Here is a 10,983-nt window from a genome sequence, read left to right as displayed (position 1 = left end):
TGAAATTTGATTTTTTTTTCTAGAAATTTATATATGCTGGGTTTGAGCCCATCGGACGGATTTAGAAATTCGAGAAATGATGATTATAAAAAATATTATGATAGACTTAAAAAGATAACAATAAAATTATAAATAAATGAGTGGTTAAATTTATGTTTTGTCACATTTTCTATGAAGTAGAAAAATAAATAATAAATTTAATTAAAAAAATTAAGAAATTAAGGAGTTATGTGACATTTTTATGATAAAAAAATAATAATTATTAATACTTCATGCTTCAATCCACCTGAACACTAAAAACGAAAAAAAATTATTAAATTTGATGATATATAAATAATTAAAGTATATATATATTATATATAAACGTATTTTATCTAAATTTAACTTCGTTTTTAAAAGGAAATTTGATGAAATGACATTAAAAATGCCCCTAATTGCTAAAAGTGTCATTACATAAAAAAAAAAAAAAAAAAAAACAGTTGGTAACACTTTTAATTTTTTCATGACGATTTTGCCCATGTCGCGAGACGTCCATAATTGCGAGACGCTACCAGTATTCGCGAGACGCAACCGACATTCGCGAGACGATTTTACTTGTTTATATTTTTTTAAAAAAAATTCGTCTCGCGAATACCGGCATTCGCGAGACGAAATTAAAAAAAAAAATTGTCACGCGAATGCCGGTTGCGTCTCGCAATGAGGGCATTTTCGTCAAAAAAAAATTAAAAGTGTCACTAACGTTTTTTTATATGCACCGACACTTTTAGCAATTAGAAGAATTTTTAGTGTCATTTCATCCAATTTCCCTTTTTAAATGGGGTATTATTCATTTTTATCTTAATAAAAAAAAAAATCATTTTCTTCTCTATTTCCTCACATTTTTTATTTTATTTTTCTAACTAATTAGAGATAGATATATTGATTTCATATTTCACTCAAAAATTAATTTTATAAAATATAAACTTTTATTAAAAAAAAAAGTAAAATTAGATATTACTACAATTTTAAAAATAATAATAATAAAAAAAATTAATTTTCCCACCTTTATAATGATATATATCTTTTCCCTCTCTTCTCTCTATCTCCAAACACAATATAAATGTGCTTACCAAAATCCCACTATAATCAAAACCCATGTTAATAATAATGCAAAGAATTCAAATTTCTTCTTAATCACTCAAATGGCGTCTTTTCAAAGTATCAATTCCTTCTCTCATCAATATCAAGGTTCAATCAATTTTCCTCAATCAAAACGCATCGATCTAACCAGAAGAAGAACCTTGATTCTCACTTGCGAACGAAAGAATGAGTTTGATTTTGATCAAAACAAGTCAGGAGATACAAAGAAGAAGAATCTAAGGATTCTGATCGCCGGAGGAGGTATAGGCGGTTTAGTATTTGCTTTAGCTGCTAAGAAAAGAGGTTATGATGTTAAGGTTTTTGAAAGAGATCTGAGTGCGATTAGAGGTGAAGGTAATCATAGAGGTCCTATTCAACTTTTGAGTAGTGCTTTAGCGGTTTTGGAATCTATTGATGTTACTGTTGCTAAACAAGTTATGGATGCTGGTTGTGTTACTGGTGATCGGATTAATGGACTTGCTGATGGTGTTACAGGTGATTGGTATAATCTCTTTCTCTTTTTGTTTAATTGTTGTCTTTTAGGTTTTTGATCAAATTATGTTAGTTAGGGTTAATAATTGTTTAGTTTCCTGTAATTTGATTTTGATTCGAAGACTGAGTTGCTTTCATTCTTGTCTGTCCCAGTTGTGAACACATTTTTAACCCGGGTTCGATTTTATCTGAGAGTGCTTTGAGTTTAAGTGGGAGCCACGATGGTAGGGTATCATGCTAGTTCTTCTTTAATTTTTTTTTTAAAAAAATCTTAATTTAGTCAGAATGATTTCAAGTCTTCATCCAGATAAAAGAGTGTTTTCAGATTGGAATCTTTTAGTTTTTTTAATTTTAGTAAGATAGAACGGTTGTTACTTCAATTTAAAGTGGTTTTATTGAGAATTGAACTCGAGATATTTGATCTCGGAAACAAAACTCTCTAAGTTAAGTTTTTGATAAATGATGAAAATGGACTAAATTATGTTAGTTAGGGCTAATAATTGTTCAATTTCCTGCAATTTGATTTTGATTTGAAAACAGAGTTGCTTTCATTCTTGTCAGTCAATTGGATGTTTGATTCATTTGGAAAATCTTAATCTAGTCAGAATGATTTCAAGTCTTCATACAGATAAAAGAGTGTTTTCAGATTGAAATCTTTTAGTTTTTTTAATTTTAGTAAGCTAGAACGGTCGTTAAATTGGTCTGATTGAGAATTGAACCCGAGATATTTGATGTCGGAAACAAAACTCTAAGTTAAGTTTAGATATAAATCTTTTAGTGGGGAATAGGTTTTTCAATCATATTCTTGTTCTTCATATTCTAATATGTTCATACACACAAATGTTGGAAGCAAAATATATAAATAAATTTGCTTATAATAGATTATTTGAAACAGATATTTTATTGAATTTTATACTGATTTAGATAATATCACCGTTTGAGATACTTGTGTCACGAGTCATGACCCAGTCTCTCAATTTTCAGCCACTTGTCATTCCCACACACTTGTATAACAAATAAAAATGTATTTCTGATTTATGAACTTACTAAAGAATGGAGTTTTGAAATTGGTTGATATTGTTTTTACAGGATTAAGGAATGTTTTATAGTAAAGAATACATGTTAATCTTTTTGTTTATACTATGTTTAACAAAAAGGATTCCTTACTAAGTTGAACATTATTCTAGGTTTGTCAAATTAGATCTTTTGAATCCTGCTATTAGGAGAGGGCTTCCGGTTACTAGAGTAATTTGTAGGATGGCTCTACAAGATATATTAGTGAATGCTGTTGGGGACGATATAGTGAAGAACAAATCCAAAGTTGTTGACTTTGTCGAAGAATCCAACAAGGTTTTTTTTGTTTTTCTTTTGCTCTATATTGGAATAATCTTTGTGGATTTTGCTTATAGTTCCAATATTTTGTTTTTTATGATAAAGGTCAGAGTGATTCTTGAAAATGGACAGCATTATGAGGGTGATTTGTTGATTGGGGCAGATGGAATATGGTCCAAAGTAATTTCATTAAACTTGTTACCTTTTGGTAAAATTGAAGAAAAGTTACTTGGTTTTACTATTCTACTTTTGAAATCATCCTGCAGGTGCGTTCAAGGTTATTTGGGGCAAAGGATCCGAGCTACTCGAGTTATACTTGTTACAGTGGCTTAACTGAATTTGTTCCACCTTATATTGATTCAGTTGGGTATGTTTCTCATTTGTTGCCAATTCAAATTAGTCTGTTGGTTAGTTGATAAAATAATGACCAAAATATCCTTGGTACTAAGAATAAGGTGGGTCATTTTGGGTATTTTAGTTAGTGATTTGATGGAATGAGCGCAATGAACAGAAAACTATTACAATATCATAATCTAGATCAGATCATTGTTTTGGATTGTTATTAGTTATTGTTAGAGTTTTGGTGACCTGAATGAGTTTGTCTGGACCATCACAATATAAAACCTGAATTTTGCAGGATATTGTTGTGAGCAGGGGTATGGACCTTTATTCTGAATGATTTTTCTCAGAGTGAATGTTTTCTCCTCTGCCCGTGCTTTTTTTTTTTTCGTATTAGGTTTTCACGTAACTTTGTGTGTTCTTTACGTGCTTTATTTCTTTTTACTTTGTTATCTATTTATAACAATTGTATTTTGTATTGTGGTTTGGTAAAAATATAGGTATAGAGTATTCCTAGGACTGGATCAATACTTTGTTGCTTCTGATGTTGGGAATGGTAAGATGCAATGGTATGCTTTTCACAAGGAAGCTCCAATGAATGCTGGGACAGGCAAGTCTCTCAATTATTTTTATAATTTTTTTGTAAACCAGAGTTTATTTTTTGGAGGAATTTAGTATGACTTTCCACCGTCACGATCTTGAAAAAAATTGTTGAGTAAGTTTATTCATCGATGTATTTTCAGATGATGGAGTTAAAAAGAAGAGGCTTTTGGAGTTGTTTGGCAATTGGTGTGGAGATGTGACAACCTTAATTGCAGAAACTCCGGAAGCCATGATTTTACATAGGGATATTTATGATCGAGATATGTTGTATCGATGGGGTGCAGGTCTTGTGACTTTGTTAGGCGATGCTGCTCATCCTATGCAACCGAATCTAGGACAAGGCGGTTGCATGGCTATTGAAGTATGTTATTCTTTAAAATAAAAAAAAAAAATACCTTTTCTTGATTTGTTTTCATTTGATGGGTTATTTATTTATATGTGAAGGATTGTTATAGTCTCATACTTGAGCTTGACAAAATTACAAAACTTGGTTCAGGAGATTATGAGCCAAAAGACATCATTTCAGCTCTTAGAAGGTAAACTTATTTCCTTGTTTTTTTTTTGTCAAGTATCTATTTTCATAAATTTGTTGATGTTTTCTAATCCAAATCAAGATCTAGCTCTAGAAAGTGTTTTTCAAATATGCATGAATGTCTTGTTTTGTAAACAGTTTGGTATCTTATAGTATCTCACCTTTAGCATTGATTTGGGTGAGAAACAGTTTGACAAGCCTCATCTTTCCAAATTCGTATCCTTTACACGAAATGGGAAACACCCAAATGCCAAATTTGAGTTTTTGTTGTGAATTCTCACGATGAACAGGTACGAGTGGAGAAGAATTCCTCGAGTTAGCATTGTTCATAATATGAGCAGGATGACATCAAAGATATTATCCAGTTATAAACCATATGTGAAAATTGAACTTGGCTTGTTTTCTGTGAGTTTCTTTTTTCAATCAACTCTTCAATTCTTTATATATAATTTTTTCTTAAAAGTTACATTTTAAAACAAGATGGTTTTCCTTTTTGTAGTTCTTACCATCTAAGTCCATAGCACATCCAGCCATACCGGCTGCTCGCATGATTGTTCAAACTTTCTTGCCTATTTACCTCAATTGGATGATTGCAGGCACTGGGTAAGTAAAAACTATCTTATCTATAACAAAACAAAATTTTGATAGTAAATTGATAGATGTTTTCTAATTCAAACTCATTGTTTAAAGTAATTTTTTTTACCATAATCTTCTTTTTTTCTCATTTTTATTATGATTGGATCGTCTTTGCACAGATTTTGGTGACGACTTAAGTCGGGTGCGAATCGAAGTGACGGATGGATGGATATACTCAATCAATCATAGGTTTGCTAAAGAAATTGTCAATATTAGGTTTTGTAATTGTAAAGAGAATCTTGCTTGTATTTGTATTGTGTTGTATTGATTATTAAGTTATAAGGTTGCAAAATAAATGCATATGTTCAATTATTCATCTATTTACTTGGGCCTAATATGGTCTCCTCAAGCCCATATTGAAGGAAATAGTATATTAAAAATTTCATTTTTTTTTTTCTCTGTAAAATAGTATACAATTATTTATAAACTCTTAATTATTTAAATAACATTAAATAAGATTGTAAAATGTTAACTTACATATTTTTATTAATCAGGATTTCGATTCAGGGTGAGTTTAAGAAAATAATGATACAATTTTAGATAAAACGAGAATAAATGTAAGTTTTATCATTTTTTAATAATTAATTAAACAAAATAATGAATTATATTAAATTAATTTTAAAAAATATGAAGTAATGTCACAACGTAATTTTTTTTTTTAATAAAATAACCAACATCAAAACAAGTCCTTAAGAGAAAGAGAGTAAATATGGGTCCCTAAAGTTATCCATGTTTAAATTTAAGAATAATAATATATTTATATATGAACTTGATCAAAGCTGTTTGAAGTGAGCTCTCAAGTCCCAAATTATTTATTTATTTTATTCCTTTATATCTCAGCTCAAAATAATAATGAAGACCAACATATATCCTTTGCCCAAAATATTAATTTAAGCCCATATTTGAAAGCATCAATTAATTTAAACCTAGCCCTCTCTAAGCCTATTCGAATTCGAGCCCGTCAGATGAAAATTTTTGTTCGTCTAGATAAATGGTTAAGTGTTTGCGGGCTATAAGTTTAACCAACAAAAATTAATCGTATTTCAAAAAAAATAAAAAATAATAACCCTCTCCAAAATCTAAATTCTATTCTTTTAAGACCTTTAATTTATATATATTCAAATGAATCTAAATAAAAGATGAAGAGTTAATAAAAGAAAAAGAGTAAATATATGGCATCCCAATAACTAATATTGTAAATTTGGGATGACACTGAATATTTACATCATGTAAAACTATATTAAAAAACAACAAAATATTGTAAGGCACATCTTATTTTATTATCTAGTAACTTTTCACATTAAGGCAACTCAAGACAAAATTCCTTTATTTTTATAATAATATGATATGAAAGTAGCTCAGGTAATAGAAAATTAAAGAGGAATAAATTGATATAATTATGTTTGAAATTTGATTTTTACTCAATTTAATTTGATTGAGTAATGTTATTTGTCAATAAAATGTTATGTTAATCTGTTTTCAATAATAAAATATCATTAAAGAAAAAATAGAAATTTAGGTTCATAACTTACTTAAGACTAGCAAATGAGAAGATAATAATTATTAAAAAAAATGTAAATGATGTTAGTTTTAAATTGATCACATTATTTAACAGTATTAATCAAAATACTTTGTAGTAGAGTTAGAGTGAACTGTCTTTGATAAAATAATAGTTATTAAATTTGTTAATATATCAATATAATTAAATATATAATAAAACATAAACTTATTTAAAAAATTCAAATTTAACTTGAGATATGTGTGTTTCACACAACATGTGAAGTCTATAAAGGTGGTATATTTTTAACCTAATTTGTTTTCTTATTTTTAATTTTTCTATCGTGTTAAATAAGTTTACACTAAAATTGTTTTAAAATTTAAGTAATAAAATAAATCATCGTGTTAGTCTATAATAAAATAAACTTTGGTAAAATATATTTGAAGGCATACTAACTAGGGTTCTATCTAAATTTAAGCATTTTTAATTATGGTAGGTCTAAGCACAACAAAAACCTTGTGCATTGCCAAATTGAAGACTTTGACGATGTGGTTACTTTATCGTTCATGGAGGCTTGAGTAGTTTAAGATATACTATAGGAGGCGATACGAAAAGTAAAAATTAAATAAAGGGCACCCAAAACACGTACCATTTTTAATTGTGCTTTCTTATAATATGATGACATTTAAATCGAACAACAATTTAATGTTATATATAACTAAGGTTTATAGTTTCATAATTTCAATTAAATTTTAAAGTACTAAGAGTAAAGGTTAACTCTCATTTAGACGATAGAATGCATTAAATTGAATTGAAATTATGTAAATGTTTTATTTTATTTTACAAAGTGGAAGCGTGTTTCGTGTGACTTGTCTATAAATTGAAAAAAAGTGGAAACATGTTTCTCGTGACTTGTTCATAAATTGTAACAAGTGGAAGCATGTTTCGCATGACTTGTTCATAAATTGTAAAAAGTGGAAGCGTATTTCGGTGACTTGTCCATAAATTGAATAATAATTGGTTTGGGTTTGATGAAGAATTGGAATGCTATATAATGACCGTATTTTTAGCTTTCATTATTACTACATTTTCTTTTCTCATTCATCCATGGTAACAACAAAAGAAGAAAATTCCTTTAATAAAATCATCTCAAAGGAGATGATAAAGCCATCATTACCCAATCCCTAAATCCATCTTTATTATGTATAAGCTTTGGTTGATAAGAGTCACCTCGATCTCGACCAAATTCAATTAAAAAGTTTTGCAAAAACTGATTAATTTCCATGGGAGGACCTTTAGAAATCCTCGAAGATGGATTTCAATTAAGATCGGATTTAATTTGATTTGATATGCATACTAAACTATTGACGTTCAGAAAAAGATGGTTAATTAGTGGATGATTGACCTTTATCAACTGAACTAGGCTGTGATCACCTCCGGTGAAAGGTAATAGAGTGTTGTTGATTTTCCATAAGATAAAGAAATATGTATGAGTAAACATGTTTCATTGCATCGTTTAAGATACTCTTTGACAAAATTGAGTCAATTAATAAGGGCGTGACAAGATTTTATTTTGCAACTTAAGCGAGCGCGATCATAATTTTTCACAAAAAATTCTATTTCATTCAATTTATAAATTATTTAATTTGTTCAATAAAATGTTATTATAACATATATGTAAAATTAAATCCTAGGCTCCTATGCCAAGAAACCCAATTTTGTCAAAGTGCATCTTAAAATCTTTAAAACTGAAACAGGTTTATTCACAGCGGCTTCTTTATTTTAGGAAAGATCAACACCACTCTATTACCTTTTTTCCGCTTGAGGGTGACTCTTATCAACCAATGTTTATAAATAATAAAGATGGATACATAATAAGTATTTTCTTATAAATTTATTAGGAAAAGTAGATTTGATGATTGCATTATATCCATTTGCCAGTTTCAACTACATTCGTGTCATTTTCTTCCTTAATCGTAGTCTCGCCAAAAAAGATGTTTCCGGCGAGACTAATAACGTTATTGAAGTCCTCAAAAGTTCACTATCAGAAACCTTGACCCATTACTACCCTCTTGCCGGAAAGTTCGTGAAGAAGAACACTAATTGACTCTGGCGACTCCGACGCTAAATCGAATTTACCACCGCCGTTATTGTCGGCGCCGACGATGAGTTTTTATAATGAGTAATGATAAAAAACATCATTTTTTTTAGAAATTCACTATAATAACATAATCTAAAATAAAAGATACAATAAATTAAATAAACACAAAAGATTTAACTATTTTCGTCTAAGTTCCAGGGGAGCGGCTCATAATTTTTTTATAAAGGAATTGTCAAAGTAACCATAAGTTACACCATCTCTATTTATTTAGGGATGCATACTTAAAACCTAAGTCCATTAGGACATAAATTCAAAAAAAAAAAGTTCAATGATGAATTTGTGTGGACTTCAAATTTAATTAGATAGATAAATTTTATTTTTCAACTACACTCAATTTTGTTGTCACATCATTTCCCGACACTATTTATAACATCAAATTTTGGTTCTTTATCATTCTTTGATAATAAATAATGATAAAGAGTAGTAATTTAATAAAATATGTATCAAAATTTGAAAGGACTTAAATCTAATTAGAGAAACAAATTTTATTTTTCATTCAAATGTTGTCATATCAATTCAGATACTATTTATAACACCAAATTTCAGTTCTATATTATTACTCTTTGATAATGAAATAAAATTGACTTTTACCTTAAGATTTGGTAACAAGGAACAATAATGATATATTGAAATTAGAGAATGTGATTTTAGCGATTAAAATAACCTGACGTTAGAATTTGTTTTTCTCACCGGATATAAGACGCAGCCACTTTATACTCATGCATAAATTATGGTTCTTCCTAAATTTAAACATTTTTAATTATGGTAAGTCAAAAGTGTTAGGATTTGTATCTCCCAAATCCGACCAGCTTGAAACAATCTGTAAAATTGCAAGAAAGAATAACACAAGAAGACACAGATTTATAGTGCTTTACTCAAATTGAGTTACGTCCACTTCAGTCACCACCAGATTTCACTATGAAGAAGAAGAAATACAGAGTTTTTTTGCCTCACACTTTATCTCTCTAGAGTTCTATATTCTCAATGTAAACCCTTAATAATCACATATTTATAGGGTAAACATTCAGGTAATAAACCTAAATAACTTTGGCCAGAAAGAAAACTCAATAAACTCTAATTAACAATATAAAATTTATTATAAGTGTAGACTCCATAACTTAACAAAAATCACGATAAAAACTTTTAAGTTATCAAATTGCGGTGATGAATGAGGATGATGTTACCAAAGTAAAAATTAAATAAAATGCACTCAATACAAGAATCATTTTCAATTATGTTTTCTTATGATACGTTGTAATAACCATTTAATGTTATATATAACTAATGTTTATAATTTCAATTAATTAATAAAGTATTAAGATGAACAAAAATTACGGTGGACGTTGAGTAATATTAACTTCTTAATAATTAATTAATTTGTGTTATTTTAAGTGTATTAGTGCTATATGTATTTTAATAAGGATTATGCATAAAACAATTTTAATTGGGTAGACTATTGGCATACATGACAATTTATTTATTTTTGTAAAGAATGTTAAATGATTTGCTTTTAATAAATTATTTTTTCTTATTTAATATAAATTTAAATTTAAGTTCCAAGATATCGTTCTTTGAATAAAACGTTATTCACGGTGAATTTTTTACATATGATATGTACATGAAAAATGTTGTATTATCGTTAATCGTATGTGTCATAAAGATGTTGAATCGATAACTCACTTACTTTTGCATTGTCGATGGATAACTAGTATATGAAGTCTTTTGTGGAGTATCACTAAGATTCATTGGGTAATGCCCGAATTTTTGAATAGTTGTTGAGAAATTTGGATTGATACGGTTAATTTGACAAATTATTTTTTGGTGGACTATTAATTGGTTTGAGAGAAATCGTCGAACTTTCACTAGTTGTAGTCATCCGATGCGTATCATTCATAATGCTATTATTATGATGTTTTTTGAGATTTATTTTTGAAAGCCGGTATAACTTGTTGTGGGGAGTTAATCGGTCTTCTCGAAGACTTACGAGCTCGATAACCTATTGAGTAATATTTTTTATTTTATTATCTCTTCCTATCATATTTTTATGGTTATACTTGAACTATTATCATTATTTTTAATATTCATACAATTTTTTTTAAAATAATTTTTTTGTTTAAGCATAATGATTTGAAAATATATATGAATATTAAAAAATGTGAGCGTGTTCCTCGTGGCTTGTTAATAAATTGTAACAAAATAATTGGTTAGATAAAGAATTGGAAGGCTATATAATGACCTGTATGTTTAACTTTCAATATTACTACTTTTTCT

At 28.4% G+C, this 10,983-nt stretch overlaps 1 protein-coding gene across 1 annotated transcript; it reads left to right on the top strand.

The window, feature by feature from the left end:
- The first annotated feature begins 1,154 nt into the window (after positions 1 to 1,154).
- On the top strand, positions 1,155 to 5,417 carry LOC124941933 (zeaxanthin epoxidase, chloroplastic-like). The gene is made up of 10 exons (XM_047482318.1): positions 1,155 to 1,621; positions 2,799 to 2,961; positions 3,049 to 3,123; positions 3,210 to 3,310; positions 3,783 to 3,892; positions 4,026 to 4,246; positions 4,330 to 4,421; positions 4,708 to 4,822; positions 4,917 to 5,020; positions 5,173 to 5,417. Exons 1-10 carry the CDS (start codon positions 1,182 to 1,184, stop codon positions 5,180 to 5,182), a joined length of 1,431 nt encoding a protein of 476 aa, XP_047338274.1. The 5' UTR covers positions 1,155 to 1,181; the 3' UTR covers positions 5,183 to 5,417.
- The last annotated feature ends 5,566 nt before the right edge of the window (positions 5,418 to 10,983 follow it).

Source organism: Impatiens glandulifera, chromosome 6 (genome assembly GCF_907164915.1).
Source record: "Impatiens glandulifera chromosome 6, dImpGla2.1, whole genome shotgun sequence".
Taxonomy (NCBI): domain Eukaryota; kingdom Viridiplantae; phylum Streptophyta; class Magnoliopsida; order Ericales; family Balsaminaceae; genus Impatiens; species Impatiens glandulifera.
This window is presented reverse-complemented; position numbering and strand designations above follow the sequence as displayed.

Bases quoted from the DNA above. Each gene is read 5' to 3' on its own strand.
- LOC124941933 (XM_047482318.1), top strand. From the start codon at position 1,182: ATGGCGTCTTTTCAAAGTATCAATTCCTTCTCTCATCAATATCAAGGT. The intron at 3,311-3,782 runs GTATGTTTCTCA...GTAAAAATATAG, and splicing joins CCTTATATTGATTCAGTTGG to GTATAGAGTATTCCTAGGAC. The intron at 4,247-4,329 runs GTATGTTATTCT...TTATATGTGAAG, and splicing joins GCGGTTGCATGGCTATTGAA to GATTGTTATAGTCTCATACT.